This window comes from Propithecus coquereli, unplaced genomic scaffold, assembly GCF_000956105.1.
Source record: "Propithecus coquereli isolate 6110/MARCELLA unplaced genomic scaffold, Pcoq_1.0 Scaffold66, whole genome shotgun sequence".
Lineage (NCBI taxonomy): Eukaryota > Metazoa > Chordata > Mammalia > Primates > Indriidae > Propithecus > Propithecus coquereli.
Window position 1 is genome coordinate 9,713,421 of NW_012152618.1, and position 23,552 is coordinate 9,736,972.

General features: G+C 53.6%; 2 protein-coding genes across 5 annotated transcripts; one reads left to right on the forward strand and one right to left on the reverse strand.

The window, feature by feature from the left end:
• Positions 1–143: 143 nt before the first annotated feature.
• Positions 144–3,349, forward strand: HIRIP3 (HIRA interacting protein 3). The gene is made up of 7 exons (XM_012660286.1): positions 144–659; positions 738–858; positions 975–1,089; positions 1,362–2,407; positions 2,504–2,672; positions 2,755–2,853; positions 2,956–3,349. The coding sequence occupies exons 1-7, from the start codon at positions 595–597 to the stop codon at positions 3,117–3,119; spliced, it is 1,779 nt and encodes a 592-aa protein (XP_012515740.1). The 5' UTR covers positions 144–594; the 3' UTR covers positions 3,120–3,349.
• A 786-nt stretch (positions 3,350–4,135) lies between these two features.
• Positions 4,136–22,864, reverse strand: TAOK2 (TAO kinase 2). Of its 4 annotated transcripts, none has more exons than XM_012660284.1 (19): positions 22,084–22,864; positions 18,816–18,982; positions 18,558–18,629; positions 18,358–18,459; positions 17,838–17,883; positions 17,609–17,705; positions 17,345–17,458; positions 17,148–17,239; positions 14,964–15,057; positions 14,783–14,864; positions 13,818–13,985; positions 13,382–13,642; positions 13,050–13,211; positions 11,134–11,499; positions 10,850–11,053; positions 10,263–10,502; positions 6,929–7,141; positions 5,454–5,636; positions 4,136–5,370 (listed from the first exon to the last, which is right to left on the reverse strand). In XM_012660284.1, the coding sequence occupies exons 2-19, from the start codon at positions 18,945–18,947 to the stop codon at positions 4,849–4,851; spliced, it is 3,150 nt and encodes a 1,049-aa protein (XP_012515738.1). In that variant the 5' UTR covers positions 18,948–18,982; positions 22,084–22,864; the 3' UTR covers positions 4,136–4,848. The 4 variants fall into 4 exon arrangements, with proteins under 4 accessions (XP_012515738.1, XP_012515737.1, XP_012515736.1 ...); XM_012660283.1 differs by having other exon boundaries at positions 13,382–13,660; positions 22,084–22,858; XM_012660282.1 differs by lacking the exons at positions 4,136–5,370; positions 5,454–5,636; positions 6,929–7,141 and having other exon boundaries at positions 8,350–10,502.
• Between the last annotated feature and the right edge of the window lie 688 nt (positions 22,865–23,552).

Consider the following 23,552-nt stretch of genomic DNA (forward strand, 5'->3'; position numbering starts at 1 on the left):
GGACTACAACTCCCGGCGTGCCCCGCGACCAGGCAGCGAAACCGCCCGGACCGTCCTCCTGGGGAATACCGGGAAAGGAACGTGGCTTCGAGTGGTTACGCCAGAGCTGGCGTGGCCGCGACGCGGTGACGTCACAAAGATGGCGGACGCAGGGGAATGCCGTTTTTGATTCCAAATGTGCTTAGAGATTTGAAGCCACAGGAACATTGCATCCAGATGTTCCCAGTCTCCTGGCGAGGATGTTCTTTTTCTTATGCGTTTCGAAATAACAGCGGCCTAGACGGTCCCCGTAACAGGGAAGAAGGCTGCGTCGCGGGTTGATTACGTTACACCCACAGATTGCAAACGCTGAATCGGTTTCTAATAAGAACTTTAACGGTTCGTTCTAAGAAAAGGTGGGAGTCGCGAGACCCCCAACTACCTAGGGAAAACAAGTTTGGTCTGTCAAAGGTCTCGGCCCAAGCAGTCCGCGACCGAGATTCAACGGCCCCTAGCCTTAAGGCGTCACAGCACTGCGCTTGCGGAAGCCGCTGTCAAACGCGCTGAGGCCGACAAGAAAAAAAGGCGGGAGCCGCCAATTCCGGGTGGAGCAAAATGGCGCGGGAGAAGGAGATGCAGGAGTTCACCCGTAGCTTCTTCCGAGGCCGCCCAGACCTCAGGTGCATAGGGGGTTGGAGTTGGGGTTGGAAAGGGACGGGGTGGGACGGGGACTCCGTCTTGACACCATGTCGCCGCAGCACGCTCACGCATTCCATCGTGCGGCGGACGTTCTTGGCTCACGCGGGCCGCGATCACCTGGAACCCGAGGAAAAGCAGGCGCTGAAGCGGCTAGTGGAGGAGGAGCTGCTGAAGATGCAGGTGTGGGCACGAGCCTGGGCCACGGGAGGCGGGGTTTGTTGCCGAGGAGGAGGAGCCTGAGAGGGGGTGGGGCACAATGCAGCCTTGGTACCTGTGCCCTCTGGATGCACACACAGGTGGATGAAGCTGGTACGAGGGAAGAGAAACTAGACCTTACCAAGAAGGTGAAGAGGCCTCCCTCCCCCTGCAGTGAATCAGAGAGAAAAAGGTTCCACCTCAATTCAGAGTCAGGTTAGTGCCTCCTTCCTGCTATGGGTGACTTTTACATTATTGGTTCACTCAAAAAGTATTTATTGTGCATATTTTATATCCAAAGCTGGTAGTGAGGGGGTGAGACTGGTGAGTCAGGAACCAGGAACAGGGTGGAAACACAGGATACCTGTGTTACCTGCTGCCCTTCCTCTATCTAACGGTCAGGCCATGGGTAGAGGCAACCTATCCTAAGTGGTGGGAGAAGGGACAGAAGGAACCTGTCCCAACTCTCTTTTCTCTCCATATTCCAGAGCCCAGCTCTGCAGCCTCCAGCCCAGAATACTTTGGACCCCTAGCAAAGAACAGGAGGGCAGCAGCAGAAGTCAGCCCAGCCAAGGAGGAAGAGAGTCCAAGGCAGGCCTCAAAGAAAGCAGTTGAAGGGAACAAAGAAAGCAGTGATGAAGAAGAACAGCAGAAGGACCTGACTGCAAAGATAGAATTAGAGGAGAGCAGTAAGGAGGAGGAGGAGGAGGAGGATTGTTCTATCAGAACAAGTAAGGTCTGGGAGGAAGAGAGCAGTGAAGAGGAAGATGAAGAGAAAAAGAAGTACAAGGGCAGGGCTAGGAACAGACCTGTGACAAAGAACAAGCAGGCATCAGGCAAGGCCTCAGTTAGCAGGAAGCAGGCCAGGGAAGAAAGTGAGGACAATGAGGAAAAATCTGCCCAGATGACAGCACAGAAGGTACAGGGAAATAAAGGAGCTAAAAGCTACCAGGAAAGTGAACAGGAGAGAAAGGAGGAGAAGGAGGAGATCCTAGCCAAGAACAAAGAACTCAGGGAGGAAGAAGAGGAGGAAGAGGAGGAGGAGGAGGAGGAAGATTGGAAACCCAGAGTCAGGAGCAATGGAGGGAAAAGGTCAGCTTGGGAGGAGAGGATCTGTAAGCAGAAAAGCAGGATGAGGAGACTAATGGGAGACGCAGGGGACAGTGGGGAAGAGAAGGAAAAAGAGGCCGCAGGCAGTGGGGATAGCAGTAGGGAAGGGGAAGAGCCCCCAGTGCAGAGGAAGAGCAAGGATGGGACCTTGTGTGAGGGTGGGGAAAGGCAGAGTGGGAGCAGCGAGGCTGAGGAAGACAGCTGGAAGGTGAAAGCAATAGCTAAAGGCACTGGAAAGAGAGCCAAACTGAGCAGTGTCAGTGGTGAGGAGAGTGACTTGGAGAGGGAGGTGAGTGACAGTGAGGCAACGGGGAGCCCCAAGGGGGAAAGGAAGAACCGCTCTTCCAAGAAGAGCTCCAAGAAAGGCAGGACACGCAGCTCCTCTTCCTCCTCAGATGGAAGCCCAGAGCCAAAAGGAGGGAAGGTAAGGGTTAAGGTGGGGTGGGAGGCCACTGTTAGGGAGGAAGGAGACCCTGACTCAAGCCTAGCAGTCTTGGCCTTCAGCTGGCTTTCCTTGTAGGCTGGCTCTGGTCGCCGTGGAGAGGACCACCCAGCTGTGATGAGGCTAAAGCGCTATATTCGGGCCTGTGGTGCCCATCGAAACTACAAGAAGCTACTGGGCTCCTGTCGGTCACACAAGGAGCGCCTGAGTGTCCTCCGAGCAGAACTGGAAGCCCTGGGCATGAAGGGTGAGGCCTGGTGTGCCGTGGGGGCTGCAGGAGAGGGCCTTGCTGCTGGGGAGGGGAGGATCACGAGCTTCTTCTGCCCCAGGTAACCCTTCCTTAGAGAAGTGTCGGGCCCTGAAGGAGCAGCGGGAGGAGGCGGCTGAGGTGGCCTCCTTGGATGTTGCTAATATCATCAGTGGTTCGGGTAAGGGGTTTCCTCTCACTGCCCAGGAAAAGATGGGTAGGGTTGGACTTTCTCAAACAACTAATCTCCCATTACTAATCTCCCATTTCCTCTTCCTCCCAGGCCGGCCACGCAGACGCACAGCCTGGAACCCTTTAGGAGAAGCAGCTCCCCCAGGGGAGCTATACCGCCGGACCCTAGACTCAGAGGAAGAACGGCCCCGTCCCGCACCCCCAGACTGGTCACATATGCGTGGCATCATCAGCAGTGATGGCGAGAGTAACTGAACTTCCCCACCTCCCAGGATACGGACCCTTTCCACGTGTACAAAGCATATGTAATACCCCTTGCTTTGTGCCTGCACAGAGCAGGAGCAGCTTTCTTCAGAGAAGACTACAGCCCCCAAGGACACAAGTTGTTGGGACACATCTCAGCTTCATGTTCTCCATTTAAGGTGTTTACAGGGGTTTATTTTTTAAGACTTAATAAAGGAATGTTTGTAATCACTTCATCAAAACTGGTTCCCCACTCCCACTTCGTGTACTTTGGGCCAGGAAGCTGGAGTAGCCACTGCCATTCCCCAGGTCTGGTTTTTAATTTCTCCCAGGTTCCCCAAAGAAGTTCCAGCCTCCAGACCCCGCCATCCAAAGTCTGCCATCAGGCCCTATCAGAGAAGTGTGTGGCCCCTTCCCTTCTAACCTTCCGACCTAACTTAACCAGTGGGCCCCTCTGATAACCCTGCTTCTTTTAACTGGGTCTGATAACCTAAAGCCCAGTTGGGAGGAGGATCTGAATAACTGGCCTTAAGAATGTGAAGCACAAAATGATTCAGGACAGCTGGTGTTTATGTCTTCCTTCCCCCTTTTTCTGGAAACAGCCACTTAGCCCAGGGGCTGACTCTTTCAGCCATAAAGAGGTGGGTACAGGACCTAGACTCAACCGACCAATCAGAGCACTCCAGGCCCCTGGCTAGAGATCCAGCCAATGAAGTCACTACAGGTCTCTGCTGGAACTCTTGCCTTTGAAGGTTGCTAGTAAGGTGTAAGCTTCGAGTTGCCAGGGGTCTGTGTGTGAAGTGAACCTTCTAAGAATCTTCGAAGCCAGAGCAAAGGAAAGCACAGGAAATGAGGTTAGGTTGATGACCTCCGTTGAGGCCCTGGACCCAGTCACACCTGATGTCATTAAAAGCACTGAAATTTTCAGTTACATATCCCAATAAATTCTCTTTTTAAATACAAGGAATGCTATCGTTTGCCACTGAACATTCCTTCATACACACAGACAGAAAGGTTGAGTCCTGGAGTCTGTTAGAATAACCAACAGTTTATTAAAAGCTTGCCCTGGAGCTCTGTGCCAGCCCCACAGCTGAGAGGGGCACTCATGACTGCCCCCAGACCCAGGAGCAGCCCCTTTCAAGGTCCTTCCCTTGTTCCCCTGCCCCAGCCCTGATCCCAATTTAAAAAAAAAAGATAAAGGACAAGACGGCACAGGACATCAGACAGCAACGGGGGAATGGAGAGACCCAGGCATCTTGACCCCAAGACCCCATCCTGATCCTACTTTCGTAGGAAGGCCTTCTCCCATTGTCCCGCCTCAGGCCCCAGACCTGCTCTGCCACGTCCCCAGGTCTGGGGGCCCTGTTGTCTCCAGTCCATGGCCCCATTGTGAGGGTAGTATAATTTTCTGAATATAATATATCTAGACCCACCCTTCCCCTCCCCCAGGGGACTAGATGAATATTTGACACGCACATCTCCCTCTTTTCCCAGGCGGTGATGGAGGGAGACCCTGGCACCATGGTGGGGAGGCAGGGCTCCTGGTCAGTCTTGAGGCACCTATGCCCAAGCTGGCCCTAGGCCACTGGCCAGCCCCATGAAGCTCATGAGATGAGGAGGTCCGAGGGGAGCTGGAGCCAATATCCTGTCCCCTACCCTTTGGTGGGCCTCAAGCTTACTGCCTCCAGGACAGTAGGCTCCACCCACCCCTGCCCCACTCATCGCTCATCTACCCTGCACTTCAGGAATAGAAGTGGGAAGAACCATTGAGGATGTGGGAAGCGACACTGGTGCTGCGGCTCAGAGGCCCTGGCATGGCGGCAGCAGGTGGGCCCACATTCTCACTGCCGCTGCCCCCTGAGGCTGCCCGCCGCAGGGGCTGGGGGCTGTTTCTTAGCAGCAGCAGGGCTCCACCGCGGGGTGTTCCACTCTGTGTTTGGGGCCCCAGCCAGTTTGGGGGACCTGGGGGTGCCAGCAGAGATGGCTGACGCCAGGCTGGGGGGGGCATGCCTGGTGGAGGAGGGCCGTGGCTCCAGTGTGCCCCTGAACGAGGAACAGGACGGGAGGGCCAGGCAGGGGCAGGCGGTGGAGCGGGATAGCCCTGGGCAGCAGCCTCAGCTGGGATGCCCCCCAGAGCCATGCTGGAGAAGCCCAGCCTCATGCTTTCGGCATCGAAGGCCTCGATCTCACGGGCCTGCCGCTCGAGCAGACTCCGGATTCGCTCAGAGCGCCCGGTCTGCAGGGCCAGCAACTCTTCTTCCACCTGGAGCACCCAGAACAGAGGTCAGAGTGTCTGGGGCAGGCAGCCTGCCCTCCCCACCCAGTCCTGGAGGCTGAACCCCTTACCCGCTGCTCCAGCAGTGCCCGCCTCAGAGCTACTCTCTGCTCCAGCTCCCGTAGCTCCCGCTCGTGCTGACTCTCTGTGCGGATCTTGATCTTGCTCTGGTAAGCGTTAAGCAGCTCCAGCTCCTGTTGAAGCTGCTGTCGAAGGGCCTGGAACTCTGCCTCCTGGGTCTCATCAAGCCGCAGCTGGAGGACAGGAAGGACAGGTTTTAGGGAATCTCCTCCCTGATCCCCACAATCCTCCCCAGCCCCAGGTAGGCCTGGGCCCTAAGGTTTCAAGCAGCAGCAGTCTCAACGTCTACCAGAATGGAAGATGGTCATACCCTGTGGCACAGCAATTACACTGCAGGAATCTATCCCCCAGGTATACTTGCACATGTGCTCGAGGTGCTCACGGAAGCGTTGTGATAGCAAAATACTGGAAACAACCTAAATGTCCACCAATAAGGGATGGGTTAAATAAATTATGGTACAGCCATACCATGGAAAATTCTATGCTGTAAAAAAAAATGAGATATGTGTACTGATATGGAAAGATGTCTAAGAAATATTACGTGGAAAAAAGAAGTTAGAGAATAGTATGTAAAGTATGATTTTATTTGTGTTTAAAATTTTTATATACTTTTAAAATATGCATTGGAAAAAATCTAAAATACAGTTAATTATTAACAAGTTACCTCTGAGAGGTGGGACTAAGTGACAGAATGATCACCAATGGGGCACTCTGACTCTATCCTATGTACATTTTAAGTGGCTCACTTCTAGTATTATGTGTGATTTTTTTTTTTTTTTAATTTTTTGAGATAGGTTCTTGCTTTGTCACACGGGCTAGAGTGCAGTGGCATCATCATAGCTCACTGCAACCTCAAACTCCTGGGTTCAAGAGATCCTCCTGCCTCAGGCTCTGGAGTACCTGGGACTATAGGCACACGTCACCATGCCTAGCTAATTTTTCTATTTTTTGTAGAGATGGGGTCTCACTATGCTGCCCAGGCTGGTCTCGAACTCCTGGGCTCAAAGCAGTCCTCTTGCCTTGGCCTCCTAAAGTGCTAGGATTACAGGCGTGAGCCACCATGCCTGGCCAACTTTTTAGAACAACAACCTTCAATAATTCTTCAGAAGTCAAAGTAAATTGGCCTGAGGGCCACACTCATTTTAATTTGCTCCCTGTTCACACATTAAACTAAGGCCCAGGAAAAAATAATAGCCACTCTTTTCCTTGGTGGCTTTTAGTAGAGTAGGCAGGATGGCTTTCTCTAGACCTTAAGAAAATACTAAGAGAAGTAATAAAACCGTTGCAGAGAATTCAAAATAATAAAACCACTGGGAAGAATACTAACAGTGAGGGAGTATCAGAGTTTCCCAAGTACAAAAAGCTCTAGTTCTGTCGACAACCTTCACCTCCCACTGCCCATGGCTAAGCTGGAAATACAGAGGCCAACCTCCACTGCGCTCCCTCCCTGGACCCCAGGCCTCACCGCCTGTGAGCTGAGCATCTCTGAGATGGACTGGTCATACTGCTCAGCCAAGATCGCCAGCTTGCGGGTCTGTTCTTCCTTGAGCCGCTTAAGGAGGCTCTTGTGCTGAGCCTTGGGCGTGGTCTCCAGCAAGTGTGCCCGCAGAGCCTTGTACTGCCGAGTCTGGATCTTACACGTCTCCTGGAACTGCTTCTTGATCTGCAGCTCCTTAGACTATGCAGTGGATGGATCAAGGGGAGATGGGGGCAGGGGAGAGGAGGAGGAGCAGAAGGAGGAGAAGGAAGAGGAGAAGGAGGAGGAGGAACCACCAGGGGAAAGGGGGAGAAGAGAGAGAGGAGAGGAGACAGAAGCAGAGACAGGGAGAGGGAGAGAAACAGAAAACATGTTAGACAGAGGGGGTGGGGGGAGCTGTACACAGACAGACATGGAGAGATGGGATCGTGTTGAGAGAGATCAGGAAGGTTTCAATGGGCAAGAGATGCAGAGAAGACAAGACAGGATCCAAGAGCACGTTCACAGAACTGGGTGGAATACCCATGAGAAAGAACATCAGAGTTAATGGACAGGGAACTGAAAATCTTTAGAGTACTGAGTGCACAAAAGAAGCTTTGACCAGGCAAAGAGGGAGAAAATATGACCTAAAGATAGAAGCATGTGAGCAAATGTAAGAATGTGCACAGAATGAGCAAGACCCAGTCACACAAAACACCCACAGAGGAGAGCAACACAACCGAGGATAGACAGGAAATCCCAGGTCCAGCACCTCAGGGAAGAAGACAGGGAATGATAAGCTGAGCTGAGAAATGGATAAGGGCTGCCCTGTTTCGGGCCACAGCAGGGAAAGGGGCAAAGAAGGTGGCCAGAAAGGGCCTGACAAGTTCCACAGGCCAGCAGCTGCCACCCTGGCCAGACCCACATTCCAGCCCGCCCCTTACGCACTCAGCTCCCACTCCAAGCCCACAACCAGTCCGTTTCCATGGCCTGCACACTCTCTGCCTGGCCGCCCACCCCAAGCTCAGCACCCCCTACTGTGGAGGGTTTGCAGTCCCCTCCCCCAACCCTAGGGTCATGCCTGATGCAGGAGACTGATTCAGCTCCCAAACAGAAGGGAACTATGTGGGGAATGGGTTGGGAGAAAAGGCAGGGGACAAGGAGACCAAAGGGCCTGGAACCTATGGGAACCCACAAACAGGGCACTGTGGGACCAAGTTCTGTGGAAGCTCCACAGGGTCCCAGACTCCAGAGCTGACGGTGGTTGTGGTGCAATGAAGTTATGAAGGCAGAAAGGATGAGGCTGAGGAGTCAGAGGGGCTGAGATAACATGGAAGGGGTGAGGAGGTCATGGAGCTGGGGGCCAAGGGTCAGACTGGGGCATACCGGGAGGCTAGGTGGCAGGACAAAGCAGACAGAGGCAGCCTGGGCCAAAGGTACAGTTCCGCTCAGATATTTTATTTGTGTTTGTCTTTTTCTTTTTTTGGTGGGGGGAAGGGAACAGGTTGGAAGGGAGACAGAAAAACAAAATCAAAGAAGAGAAAAAAAACATGACTCTTCCCACCCACCACCACCCCTGGCCCCAGGCCTGAGTCGATGAGGGTGAGGATGAGCACACACACAGGGGAGAACAGCAATAACTTAGGGGGATGAGCATCAGGAGAACACAAAGTGTGACTTCTGGACTCCACGGTGGAGGCGGCTGCCTGTCTAGAGGTCCAAAGGGCTGGGCTTGGGGTGGAGGGGCATACTGAGGAAGGACGGGTGAAAGGGAGGAGAGGGCTGGGGACTGGAGAAACTTCACTGAGTCGTGGGAGATAAAGTGCTCAATGCTCTAGATTTGCGCTGGGGCTGGAATTAGTTACCTCCAGGGAGGGAGGGCCCGGGACTGACGGGTGCGGGACCTCCGCCCAGCTAGAGTCCCTGGCAGTGGTTGGCGGGAAGCAGGGGGCCCTAACCGGCGCTGGCTGCGTGGTAGCAGCCGGGGAATACGGCTGGGCCGTTCACCTCGAAGCAGGCCCCAGCTGGCCAGTGTGTGGATGGCCCACGGGGGCAAGCGGGAGGCTAAACGCTGGCTGGCCTGTGCCAGGCGCCAGTTCCAGCCCTTGCACAGGGCCCAAACCCTGGCCAACAGGGCTAGTGGGTGTTTGGCAGTGCGGGCATTACCCCGCCGGGGCCCGGGGACAGGCAGGCGGCTGCGGAAGCCATCCTTGTTGGTTTTGGGGTAGAGTGCAAACAGACCCCGGTCCCCCACAGCCCCACAGCCCTGAAGGGCCCGGAAGGCCATGGGCGACAGGCGCAGCAGAATCCGCAACCACAGTCGAGAGATGCCCCGGCGTATCCGGGGGCCCTGCTGCTGCACCCACTTGCCCCCAGCTGCCACAGCTGCCAGAGGTAGAGCCAGGCCTGCCCAAGCTAGGAGCCAGGCAGCCCCAAGACCCAGAGGCACGCCCACGAGGCCTCGGCGCCAGCTCAGGCCCAGGACGGCCCCCAGTGCAGTGCCCTGGGCCAGGACTAGGAAGAGACGGGAGGGCAGGTGCAGAGCTGTACAAAGCAGCAGGTAGGAGGCCCCCAGGCCCACCAGCCCTACCTCAAGGGCCAACAGTGCTGCCTGCAGGCCACCCCCACCCTGGGCTGCCAGCAGTGGGAGCAGCAGCAGCAACAGTAGGGGGAGGAGGCCAGAGGAGGACCCCACTGCAAAGGAGAGCCCAGCCAGGAGGACATGGTACAGGAGTCCAAGGAACTGGCTAGCAGGGCCGGGGGGCCTCAGATGTGTTGGAGGGGGCTCAGGGGGGATGTCTGGGGAGGGACAGCCATCTCCAGGATCCCTAGGAGTCCCAACTGGAGCCCCCTCCTCCTCTTCCTCCTCCTCCTCAGGGACTGGAGTCAGTCCTGGGCCCTGGACCCAGCCAAGCTCAAAGTCCTCATCCAGAAGGTTCCCATCCTCCTTCCCCCACAACCTCCATGTCCCAGCCTCCTCCTGGCCAACAATGCTCCTCTCTTGGGGTGCCAGGGATGGGACTCTAAACTCCTCTATCTCCTCCTCAGGTACACCCCAAACTTCCTCATCAACCAGACTCCTATGTTTCTGTGGACTGTGACTAGGAGCTCCTGATTCTTCCCCCAGAATCCTCTGCTCCTTTGGCTCCAAGGTGGCCCCTTCCTTTCCCAGAATCCTTCTCTCTGGAACTGCTTCCTCCTCATCTCCCAGCATTCTTTGGTCCAGGACTGCCTCCTGGCCAGATGAGCAGGGCTGCTCTTCTCTAGGGGTGCCTGTGCTGGGTGGTCCCAGAGCCCCAGGAATGGGGAGTGGGAGGCCCGGGGGGCTCTGGCCTGCACGTACTTTGAGGCTCTTGGGCTGCTGGCGAACCTGGGCCGCGTGCTTCTGCCGCAACTCTTGCTCACGCCGCTTGTTGTACTCCAGCTGGTTGCCCAGCTCTGTCTGGTGCTGCAGGCGGGTGAGCTCAGCCCGTGTGCGCTGTACAGCCTGGAGCTGCCGTAGCTCCAGCTCCCGTGTGGCCTCATGCTGCCGAAGCAGCAGTGCACACTCCAAGTCCTTCTGTGTCTGTTTCTTGTTCAAGTCCTGAGGCAGAAGGGAAGCAGGGCCCAGGGCCTGGTCAGGGGGGCTTGCTGGTGTCCAGGAAGTGAAAGCCCAGGACTCCTTGGCAGAGGGAACTGGGGATGGGGTGAGGTGGGGAGGAGATGAGGGATGTAAGGGAGCCAAGCTCTTGGACGACCTGGGAACAAGAGGCCTGAAGAAATTCTAGCAGGGTCTGCTGGGGATGGGAAGCAAAAGGGGTGTTGAAGAGAAGCTGAGCCGTAACACACTAGGGCAGAGGGGAAAGATGACACAGTGAGGCAAATGGAAAAGGGTAGGTGCCTGGGACCCGCGAGCGAGTGGAGAGAGGAAGAGTAGATAGGGCAGCCTACCTCTCGCAGCAGGTCCTGGTCAAGGCTATGCCGAGCCAGCAGCATCTTGCGCTTGTACTGGCGACACTGCAGCTCGAAGTATTGGCGTTGCCGCCGCAGCAGCCCTGCCTCCTCCTCCGCCTGGCACTGCTGTAGCTGCTCCTTTTGCCGCAGAAGCCACTCAGCCTTCTCCCTCTTGGGCGTGCTGGGGTTCTCCTGGAGCTCCTGGGCGAGGGCAGTGGGGAGCAGGGTCAGGGCCCGCCTCGCCCACCGTTAGCCCCGCCCTCCGCACAGCCCCAGCCCACCTCCTTCAGCTGCTCCTTCCGAAGTTTGTAGGTCCGCTTCTGCGCCTCCAGCAGGGCAGCCAGCTCCTTCTTCTGCTGCCCGAGGATGTGCTGCTGGAACTTCCGTTCCTCGGCCTGGGCAGCACGGGCCTCCTTCTCACCGATGGCCTGGTGCCGCCGTGCCAGCTTTTCTGCTTCAGCCCCAAAGCCAGCCCGCTGTGCCTCGAGCTCTCGCTGCAGCCGTGCACTGTGCTCCTCACGCTCACCCCTTAGCCGTGACTCCAGGGCCAGCAGCTGCTTCTGGTGCTGTCGTCGCATCCGCTTATAGCCACTCAGCTGCTCCCGTAGTGCTGAGTCCTGCTCGTGCTCCTGGATCTGACGGCTGACCTGGGGTGGGAGACAGGATGAGAAGTTGGGCTCAGCCCTGGCCCCCATTTGATTAACACAGATGGTCTTTGTGCTCCGTGGGTTGTAGATTCACAGCTTTCATTCTCACTTAGTACCTTCCTCACACTTAACCTCTCTGAGCCTGTTTCCTCAACTGGATAATGGAGATATTATCTACGTCACAGGTTGGTGTCATCGAATGAGATGATAAAAGGCGGGGAGCACAGGGCCTGCACAAAAGCAGGAACAATACAGATTAGTTCAAAGAGTAAACCAGACAGACCTGGGGTCAAATCCCAGCTTTGCCACTTATTAACCATGTGATCTCAAGCAAGTTAACTTCTCAAAGCATCAGTTCCCTCATCTTTTAAATGGGGCAATAATACCTCCTCATAGGGGGCAGCGGAGTTACATTTGATAAATATCTAATAGTATGTAGAACATTCCCTGCTTCCTTCGCCTTCAGCAAACACAGTGGGCCTATTACACCCAGGTACTAAGCTGGGATCTGTGCCATGAGATGCTAAAATAACAAAACCCTGGGCCTGGACATCTTCATCCAAAGTGTGATCTCAAGTCCCATTCTCAACTGGCTCTCTCAGTGGCTCTCAACCTACTTCAAGTGGCCAAGGCCCTGGAAGTCACAGACCTCTCTGCACAGTACCACAAAGCACCAGGCATAGATCTTAAGAGTTGTCCTAGCACAACAACCAGCCACAAGCAGAGGCTGCCAGAACACACTAGACCTAACCAGTGGCCTCTAAGGGTGCTCAAATATAGCTAGGCATGAATGTGATCTGAAGCATTTATTAAAAGCATGGATGAAAAATTATGTTTTATGAAAAGCCTAACCACTTTTTCCTGTGAACTGAGGAAAAGATTGCCATGACTTGATTTTAGGAGAGGACTAAAGGCCTGCTTACAGAAGCTGAGGACCACAAAGGCACTTGGGTAAGTGCCTTGGGCAAGCAGGCCCTCCGAGCCACAGCTGTCTCATCTCTCAAACGGGAGCCTACCCTCTCCCTCCCAGAGTAGCTGAAAGGATTAAACACAGGCCTGTGTAGGGGCCTGACAGCTAATCACTGGCAGGAGGCAGACGCTTGAACACCATCCCTGCCCTCTGGGGCACAGAATCCAGCAAAGCATGCTGCTGTTCAGGAGCAGCCAATGCACTTGTGTGCAGGGATGTGAAGCACCTGACTGGCCAGAGAGAGGAGCCTGGGAAGGCACCTCAGGAGATGTTAGTTAAGCCAGGACACAGAAATGGAGGAAGAGTTTGCCAAGCTAAGAACACCCAGACTGGGCAATGTGACCAAAGCAGTCTGTTGGGAGAAGGGAGGGGAAGGGGTAAGGTGAGAATGCTGGAGCCAGCAACGGAGAGTGAGGGTAGAATCTGGATTTCATCATGTGTCGTAGGGAGAAAATAATTTCTGGACTTAGAAACACAGTTTGGGGCATCCAGATGTGGTAGAAAAGGAAAAACAGTTTGGGGCATCCAGATGTGGTAGAAAAACACAACGAGCAGGCCGAGTGAGGAAGCCCACACTCACCAGGGAGGCAGTACGGATGGTGGCAAAGTGGTCCCGGTTGCGGCAGTAGGCCCGGCGGCGGGCAGAAGATGTGGTGGAGGCTGGAGCTGGGGCTACAGGTGGCTGGAGAGGGCCTGGGGTCATCTCTGGCTGGTAGGGGTCATCATATAGGTTGTCAGGGCCCTAGAGGGAGGGAAGGTGGAAGCGATGCCCAAGGGTCAGAGGAGACCCATTCAGACTTAGAGGAGCAGTGATGCTTAGGGAGGGAGGGCAGGGAACCCAGACGATTCTGGAGCAGAAGAGCTCAGGCTGGACCACGAGTGTGTCAGACCCACTCAGGATGAGCTGCATACCGGCAGCCGGTGGATGATGGAGCTGTGGGAGGTGACTGTGTGCTCCCCCTCCTGCATCATGGCCATTTCCCGGGCTTCAGGGCCTTCCTCTTCCTCCTCCTCCTCTTCTTCCTCCTCCTCTTCCTCCTCATTGTCTGAGGCATCTGCTAGGCTGTTGACTGAGCTGCTCTGACTGGAGGCGCTGATGGACATGCTGGGCACTGAGTGGCTACTCTCTAGACTGGTCAGAGTCCCGGCCCGGTGCATGTAGGGCTCTGCCTCCTGTGAACAGGCCGTGGGCTGTTGGACAGGGAAGGGGAAAAACTAGGGGTATACGCACGGAGGTAGCACAAGAAGACAGAGGGTATTAGCAGGGGTGGGAAGGGGGGCCAAGCAGCTGCTAGAAGCTCAGCACAGCACAGGGGATAAAGAAGGGTGGCAGGGCAAGATGGGTCACCTCCTCCTCCTCTGGGGCCTCAGCGCCAGGGCCATTGGGTGCCTCTTGGAACAGGATTTTCTTCATCTTGCGGTACTGCAAGTTGTCAAGTTCCCGCACAGCATCTTTGGTCCTCTGGATTAGGTCCATGATGACTGTGGGTGGCCGCTCCCGGAGCACAAAGCGGTGCTGGGGGAAGAGAACACTGAGGCCTGCTGCCACCCACTCCCCCTCATAACTCATGGCCCTTGACATTCCCTCTGGCCGGAGGCACTCGCCTGGGGCCCATACCCACCATGGGTTGATGCTGGCCTTGTTCCAAACCCTCCTCCCACAGTTATTTTCTCTACCACCCAGTCCCTACTTCCCTAGACAGACTCTTGTTTCTCTAGGCATGGCTGACAGGCAAGAATAGTCAGGAGATCTGGATTCTGGTCCAGCTCCTCTACCAAAGTGCTATGTGATCTTGGACATGTCAGGAGGTCTCTTTGGGCCTCATAAGGTAATCTACAATTATAAAACAAGTAGGTCAAACTAGATAATCTAACTTACCAACTAGGGATTCTTAGGCCCCCATGGATCTTTGAAGGGAATGGGGCCCCTCTACTTTTGATAACTCAAAAAACACCTAAGGGAAATCATACATTTACCCACAATAAGGCTACACAGGCTTTTTGGCTTGAATTACATCAGATCAGTGTGGTAACCCTGGTTATCGCAAGCTGACCAGAAGCTCTGGCTGGCAATTACATACATCTTTGATTAATAAAAGATGGGAAAACAAATTATTACTTAAAAATTAAGGCAGTCTGGTTAGACAAAATTTGCAAAACACAGAGTCCACTGGGCATTGGGGATGGGAGTGGGAGTTTATAAATGAAGCTCTTGGTGGAGGAGAAACTGGGAACCACTGGTTTCACTGGGGGATTTCTTGTGGTTCTAACAAGCTACAGTTCTAGGAGAATGCTGGGCCAGTGAGCCCTCACCTTCAGAAGAACCTCTGAGGTTGGTCTGTCTTGAGGGATTTTCTGAAGACAGGAGTCAACAAAATTCCGGAAGTACTCAGACCTGGAAGTCATGGGAAGGTGGGAGACAGGTGGGGAGAGAATGAGCCAGGCAGCCTGAGCCCATGGCCTAACCCCCGGGCCCAGGAATCCCAGTCCTCACCAGTGTCCTGACTGGAGCACGGGGGACTCGTTCTGTGCAATGTGGTATAAGGCACTCATCGCATTCATGTTAAACAGCGGTGGTTTCCGTTCCGCTAGAGAGAAAGGTCGAGGAAGAGAAGGTGAGAGGATGGCAGGTGGGCAGAGGAGACTGGAATGGAACTGAGATGGCTTGAGTTCAAACTCTAGCTCCCTGACTTCCTCGCCACATGACCTTGAACAATAATCCCCGAGTCTCAATTAACCCCCTTCTCTGTAAAATACAGCACCCATCCTCTCCAAGGCACACAGGGGGAATAGGGATCAAAGAACATAATATATGCAAAAGCACCAAAGAAGAAGGCGGAAGGAAGCACATTCAGATATCAGCCCAACTAATATTTGTTAGGCGCCGAATGAGAGCAAGTGTTAAGGGAAGATAAAGAAAAACAAGAATCAGGCCCTGCCCTCGAGGAACTTCCAGTCTAAAAGAAATTAAATAGGACTGAAAAAGTAACATCAAGTTCAAAGTGTTAACTGGCAAAGAGGGAGACAGGTAAATGAATGGGAAGTTGACAGCGTGAGGTGGGGCTTCAAGCTTGTCCATGTGCAGGGAATTGACAGAAAGTCTTTTGTAAAAAGAGATACTAGAGCTAGGCCTTAGATTAGAAGTTGTGAGCCAAGAGTCCCTTGTGCCCTAGACAAATGTCTTACATTATGTGATTTTTAAAAATTAATTGCCAACAATAATAATCAAATAATAATCCAAAGTTCCAGTTTCTCTTTAAAAATTAGATGTGGTGAAATGGCATCTACACTCCTATATATGACAAAGGGCTGGAACTAAGCAATAGCTGCCCTCTTCAGATGGGAGCAGCAATCTCCAGTTTGCCAAAGCCCCCTCCATATTGCTTCTCTGAGTATCAGTTGCCACTTATAATCAGGCTTGATTTTTTTTTTTTTCAATAGTAGGGAAATATTTCTCTGTATCCCTATCTGTCAAAAACTAGGAGTGAAATGGACAGATCTAGCTTTTTCTTATACTTGGCCTGCTTCATACATTTTCATCACCTGTCTGGCCCCGGCTATGTGGACTGTGGAGATGGAGGGAAAAGGCATGTCCAAATCTCTGACCTTGGGCAGAGGACGCAATACAAGGCAATGCAAAGGAATAGAAAAGTTCATGACACACTCAGGGGGTGAAGCCCGTGAAGGAGAGAGGCAGCCTTTAGGAAGCATAGACTTTAGCTTGATGTAAAGAAGGACGGGGATGACTTCAGTCTTGAAGGTAACAGGGAGCGACTGATGGCTGAGTAGAGAGTAAAACAATAGCACTGAGCTTAGGCAGATCTCTCTGGCATCAATACTCAAGAGAGGCCGAAAGGGAGAAGACATCGGCAGTAAGAAGGATCACTATAGGAGGTTGTCGATAAGAGTAACTAACAGCAACTCTTTCTTGGTCAGCTATTTTGTGCTTAGCATTGTGTGGGAGGCCTTAAAACATTACCTCATTAGTTATTTCAATAGTGTAGGGTGGCAGAGATGAGAACCCTGACATGACTTCAAGGCCTCATGAACCTGCTCAAGCTTAACCCTCTGGCCCCATCACTCCCTACACTGCATTACATGCTACATCCAAACAACAGAATCTACTCTCACTTCCCCAGGCCTCCTCCTACCTCCAGGCTTCTGCATATGCTGCTGTGTCTGGAACGTTCTTCTCTACGTACTTCAAAGAGCTATTATTTATCTTGTGGGTCTGTTTAAACATCTCTGCTACAAAGAGGCCTTCCTTAGCCCCCAAACTAGGTCAAGTCCCTTGTTTTATGTTTATACCATTCCTGTAACCTCTCCATTCAGTTTTCATAACATTCAGAGAAAAACACGCCTGGTTTCCCCAACAACTTGAATGTTAAGTTCCATGATGGCAGGATTCTCATTCACTGCTATAATCCCAGAACCCAGCTCAGTATACATTCAAAAAAGATTTAGAGCTAGGGTAGTGGACGGGAAGAAAAGAATACTACAAAATCTTTAGGCCTAAGAGCTGGCAGGATTTCACAGCTGCCTGTACTGGGGCTCCAGGTCATACTCAAAATGGATAGGAGCTTGGAGACTGGGATCCATGGAGAAGGGGAAAGTCTGGGAACAGCAACAGAAAAGAGTGGAGAAGAAAGAGATAAAGGAGCGGAGAGGATGTCCTTACCCAGCTCAATGCAGGTTATCCCCAAAGACCAGACATCCACTTTGCCATCGTACTGCCCCTCATCCATTGCCAGGATCACCTCAGGTGCCATCCTGAGAGAACGGTCAGGAGAGAAAGGCTAATCACTTGCCCAGACCCTGCAACTCCTACTACCAACATCCTAGGAGCTCTCTCCACTCACCACCACCCTCACTCACCAGTATGGGGTACCCACGAAGGAGTTGGCGGGTGCCATGATGGATGCAGAGCCGAAGTCTCCCAGCTTCACCAAGCCTGGCTCTGACAGCAGGATGTTTCCAGCCTTCACGTCCCTACCAGAGGCAAAGTAGAGGGATAAGACATGTCTCAGGAAGTCCAGGCAGGGGTTTTAGCACAGAGTTTCCAAGATGACTATGGCCCAGCTAAATGAAAAGTGGTGTGGAGAGCACCCCTCTCCCAGCCATCATCAATGCTGCTTGTACCTATGGATCATGTTGTGAGAGTGCAGATATGCCAGGCCCTGAAGTGCCCCATGGGTCACAGCTGCAATTTCCACCTCCTGAAGGGGCTTCTTGTGCACTGGGGAGTGAAGGAAAAATATCAAACTGAGGGAGCCCAATGGTGGAACTGGAATAAGCTCCCCTTAACCCTTCCCCTATAGCTTCTCTGCTCTTCTCCCTTCTCCTACTTATTGGCCAAAGAGTCACTTACCTTCTAGAAGGTCAGAAGCTGAGCCCAGGCAATACTCCATCACCAGCTAAGGAAGGGTCAAGGGTCAGAGATCAGCAGATCCTGGCCACTCCTGGCCTAGTTCCCTTGGGCAGACACTCAAAACAGAGCTTCCTTGCCAATCCTCTACTCAGGCAATGCCCCAGGGTAATGACAGGGAGGAAAGGCAACTGGAGAAAGTGAGGGGATCATGGGAAAGTCCCTAGGGCCAAGGTCCCTCCTAGAAAGAGCCCAAGACACCACCATTCCATCTGAATCCCTTCAAAGCCCCATTCAATCTCCACCTCCTTCAGCCCATGTGTCCTTTCTGTCTGCTAAAAGTCTATGTCACTCTTTGAGTCAGCCTCTCCAAGACTGACATTGCTGCTCGTGGGTTTGTCTAAGACTAAAGCAGTCAAGAGAAACTTCCTCCTTCCCAGGATCCCAGAGTGGCACCCTGAGCAGGGCCCACTTAAGGGACTGGACCAGGATAAGGACAGGCCTCAGTGGGGGGCCAGCTCACCCAAGCCGTGTGCTCCCTCAGGTAACAGCCCCGGTACTGAATGGTGTTGGGATGCCGGAGCTTCTGTAAGAACCGCACCTCCTTGATGATGTCTTGCCATTTCTAGCAGGAGATGAGGGTAGGAGGAGGGTTACCCAGCCTGCATCTTGAGACTGGGGTCCCCTGTCCCCCGCAACCTGGTCTTACTGAGCCTGACCCACCTCATTTGATTGCTTCCCGCTATAGGACATCTTCTTGATGGCCACCACCTCGCTATTCCGGACATCCCGGGCCTAGAGGACCAGACCAGAGGTGGTGAAGGTGGTGAGAGCCTTGCCACCCCAGTGGGAAGACTTGCTGGCCCAGGAGGAAAGGCAGGAAAGGGTAGTATGGTAGAGTAGTGTAAAAGGGCTGTCTGGAGGTCCACGGGGTAACAGCAGAGTCCCCAACCCTACTTCATCCCCCAAGACCCAACTCACGAAGTACACGGCTCCAAAGCTGCCATGGCCAATTTCCCGGAGGTCAGAGAAAAGCTTTTCAGGGTCATCCTTGAAGAAGAGCTCAGCCACATCAGGGTCCTTCAGGCTCCCGGCCCGGCCCCCAGCTGGCATGGTGGCCCCCAGGGGCCCTCAGAGTGGGGCCTGGCCTGGGGAATGGAAATGGGATCCTTAGAGCAAGGATGGGGCCCTCAGAGAGAGGAAGGGGCCCCTCAAGTTTCTGCCTTCTCCTCCCCTCATTCCCTGATGAGGGGGAGGCACTGCTGAGGAAGGGCAGGGGGAGATTAGAAACAACATCAAAGCTCAAAAAAATGAAGTTGCCCTGGCAACCAGATCACGGGGGCCGGGTCCCTAGAGTCCCTAAAACTGCTAGGAAGATTCTGGGAAGCTAAGCATCCTCACCACTCCCCTCAGCCTTCTACAACTTCCTATTTCCCTATAACCCCTACTTCTCCCCTCAAGGGTAAAAGATTCTGCCTCCCAGCCAGCACTCCAGATCCCCAAGTGTCCTGTCCCATAAGTCCCATACCCCAACTATTTCCAGGCACCTTCCTGTTCCCCTTGGCGCTGAGGCCCCCTCCTCCCTCAACTTCTCACACCCTGGAAGAGAACAGGAAACGGCCAGGCCGGAGGCAATGGAAATCCGGCCATTGTTAGAAGGGGGTACTGGCCCAGAGGGGCCAGCAGACTCACTCTCGAAAAGGGCTAGGGACACTGTGGCAGGGAGAAGATCCAGAATGGGGAAGGACAGGGATATAAATGGCATCTGGCTTTGAGGGCCTCTCTGTGGTCTGGGCTGCCTTACTTGTCCAATCCAATTGCATAAGCGTCACACATAGGTACAAGACATTTGCAATGTACAAATAACATTTATTGAGCATGTATAATAAGTACCTGAGATGTATTATCTCTCATTCAATCCTCATCACAACCTTATGAGGCAAGTATTATGATCATCCCTATTTTACAGGTAAGAATACAGGCTCAGAAAGGTTAAGTGACTTGCCGAAAGCTGGTCCTCCACCACTATGCTTTCAGAACAACCCTGTGAAACACCAGGGCAGATCATGACCACCATTTCCCAGATGAGGTCACTGAGGCAGAGAGAGGAAAAAAACGACTTCTCCAAGGTCAGAGGACAGTATCTTCCCCTCCCTAGTCAGGCCTGTGTGCCCATTATTGTCTCGGCTCATCACCCTAAGTTCAGGCCCCCTCTTGCAAGAAGCCACCCCTGACCACTCCAACCCTTGGGAAGAGCTCCTAAAGCACCTAAACACCCTGGAAAGTTCCTGCAGGATATCAGAACAGGACCCTCAAGGGGATTCCAGGACAGGCTCCTGCGTGAGCACCTGCCTGAATTTAGACACAAAGGAGCCTTCAGCAGAGCTGGACTCCCAGGGCAGAGTTCTAGCTACTTAAAAGCACCTAACAATTTTAGCATGTAATTATATTCTGTCATGCATTGTTTCCTGTTGTGTTGTTAATTTTGTCTCCTCAGCCCAACTGGAAGCTGGAGGGCAAGAAGGGAGCCTGACTCTCCAGTGGGCCCCCAGGGTGCAGAAGGCTCAGAATAGCCTGGGAGATTGATTGATTGCTCTCAGCTCAGCCCTCAGCAGCTCCCAGGCTGCTCAAAGCAGGCCCCTTTCTCCCTTCTCCTGCCAGCAACCAAGCCAAGCACCCCTCACCACACACCCACACACAAAGGCAGGTGCTCGCAACCTGCCAAAGGAATCTTCCTGACCTCTTTACCAGCTCTGGGCCCAAGAATGCCAACCAAGGACCCCAGGCAACATGGAAGTGGTGCCAGCCACTGGCAAAACATCACACAGGTCCCCTTCCTCACAATAATACTTGAACAGTTACCAAAGTCTATGCTAAATCATAACCACTTTCTAAAATGGAAAATGTTATCTCCATTCTGCAGATGAGGAAACCCAAATTTATCTGTCCTTAAGCTATGTTACCAGTACATCCCATCTGCAATGTACAGCAACAAGGTTTTGAATAAGTTCCTTATACTTCTTGGTCTTCTCTTTGGTAAAAGGGATTACAGCATGGGGCTGTTTTAAGATTTTAATGAGATCTCATACTTAGGAACACTATGCAGACACTCAGCATATGGATTTTTCTTTCCCTGCCTCCAGGGTCCCCAAAGGCTTTAATCTTTTGAGGGTCATCCTACCCCAACAGCTTGGCTTTAACTGTTAAAAGACACCACAATGGCTATCATTTGTCAGCAGAGAGAGCCCTCTCGGGAACCCAGGCCAAAGTCTGGGATCAGGGTAAAGATGAAGGTCACAGTAGATAGAAAAATGGATGAGGCAGAGGCAGGAGCCAGAGCCTCCCATCAGGAAAAGTTCTGAGTATTAGCCCTCCTGGAAAGGAAGCTCATCTTATCTCAATTCTTAAACCTCATCCCAACTCGTTCACCTAGGCACCCCTGGCCAAGCCCAGGCTCCGAAAAAAAGAGATGGCAAAAACAGGTATAGATCAGGGGAAAGATCTGATTGAGGACTTGGGTTCAAATTCAGATTCTGCCACTGTGTGACCTTGGGCAACCTCTCTGGGCCTCAATGTTCTTGACTGTAAAATGGGAAGATGCCCACAAAAGAGCCTCCACAGGGTGGACCGATGGGGGGCAGGGGGTGGAATGTCACATGAGGGAATAGATGTATAAGTACTTTGTAAAAGACAAATTGAGTGACAAATGTATGAGATTATACCATCACAAGAGGTTGGAAGACAACTGTAGTGGGAGGATAATATTACCAGGTACCCCCAAACACACACACACACATCCTTGCAAGGACAAGAAACCCAACCAGACCAAGCCTGAGAAGCAGATAAGCAGACCCACCATGGGAAACAGAGGCATGAGAATCAACACCCCAGAGCAGTCAGGAAAAAGGGACATGATCACGGAGAAGAGGTGGCTGTGAGGCGCAAAGTGAACAGGGAAGACCAGAAGGTGTAAACCCATCTGATTAGCTCAAGCACCCTAGGACTTGACCCCTGGTGACATCGGAGACCCTGTCACCACCTGAGGTCCCCCATCAACCAAACACCATAAACGGAAGAGGAAGGGGAAGAGGTTGGCAACAGAAGGCAAGGCTAGCCAGAGGCTGACCACTGGCCCAGCTGGGCTTCCCCATCCTGAGAGGGCCTACTCAGGTCCAGCTTCTCAGAAAGGAGTACCCTTTCTTCTCAGTGCTACACACAGGGACCCGCGCCCCTGCACCCCGTGTCTCACCTGGTAGGGGTCACTATGGTGCCCCAGCGCCTCCGCTTCCGCCTGGGGTCCTCCAGCGGCTCTGCCAAGCAGGGAGAGGGGCAAGGAGACCTTTCCCCTTGCCACCTCTTCCTCGGCTTTCGCCCTTCTTGAGGGGCGGGCCCGGGAAGCCTCCCCTGGAGGGGAGGGGGTAACAACCTGATCTGACCTCGCGGTCCAGTCCTCCCCCTCCTCGAGGGCGACAGCTGCGGAATCCCGGATTTCTGATAGTGGGGTCTGAACCCCGTATATCTGAACGGGGAGAAACTGAACCCGATATTTGAATGCCTGGGGAATGAACCCCGGATACTGGTGCACGCAGGGGCCTGAACCCCAGAGATTTGAAATTCTATGAAACAGAGACCCAGGTTTAGAGAGGCTGGGACCCGAGTCCCGGATATCTGGAATACGAGGGCTGATACCTGGGTATCTGACAAGCGAGGGGCAAAGCCCGGAAATTTGTGACTCAGGAGCCTGAGCCCCAGGTTTTCGGCCACCGACAGGGGGCCCACCCCGAGGACGTCCGGCCGCACTGCCCCTCTCACGCTGGGGTCCGAGGGTGACAGCCCCCACTCCCGCCCTGGCCTCCTCCCTTTCCCCTTCTCTCTTCCGAGAATAGCTGAGAGATTGTAACTAAGGCGCTGCTAACGGTCTCCGCGCCCTCTCTCCCTCCCCTCTCTTCCGTCTCAGCCTCTCTCCGCACCACAGCCCCGGTCTCGTCCCGGTCTCCCTCTCCCTCTTCCTCCCAATTCCAAGATGGAGACCGGGCGGGAGCGCGCAGGCGCGGTAGGGATGCCGGGCCAAAGGGGGCGGGGCCCCAAAGGAAACAGCCCCGCCCTCTTTCTTTACTGCCCCGGCTCGGGAGACGGGCTGCTACCGAGCCCCAGTGCGCGCGCGCCCCGCCACGCGGACCCTGGGTGGGAAGGGGCGAGGACAGGGGCTAGGCTTGCACGGGGAGGAGCCTAGCGCGCGGTCCGACGACTGGCAGAGGAAAGAACTCAGGCGCATGCGCTGGCCCGAGCTTGTTGCTAGGGGAAGCTTTGACCGGGCGCGGGTGGAAGAAACGGCGAGCGGCGTGATCTGCGCCTGCGTACAGGGTAGGTGTTGGGAAGGGTAAGGGAAGGTTGCTGCTCGGCGCGGAAAAGGCGGGAAAATGGACTGTTCAGAAATTTGTAACCACCCAGCCTGGACGTGAGCCCCCAAGTGCGAGGAATCTTTGCACGTCAGTGTTGGGAAAACTCAATCGGTCAAATCCCTTCAGGAAACGGAAGCCCTACAGAATTGCATGACTTGTCCAAGCTCAGAGTACATTTATGTCAAAGCATTTCCATGACCTGACACCCTCCCCCCTCAACTAGCTGGAATTATCAGTTTTATTTCATAGAAGAAAACAAGACATAAAGTGGCACAGGTGGGATCAAACCCAGGTGTTTTCCAAAGCCAAGTCAACC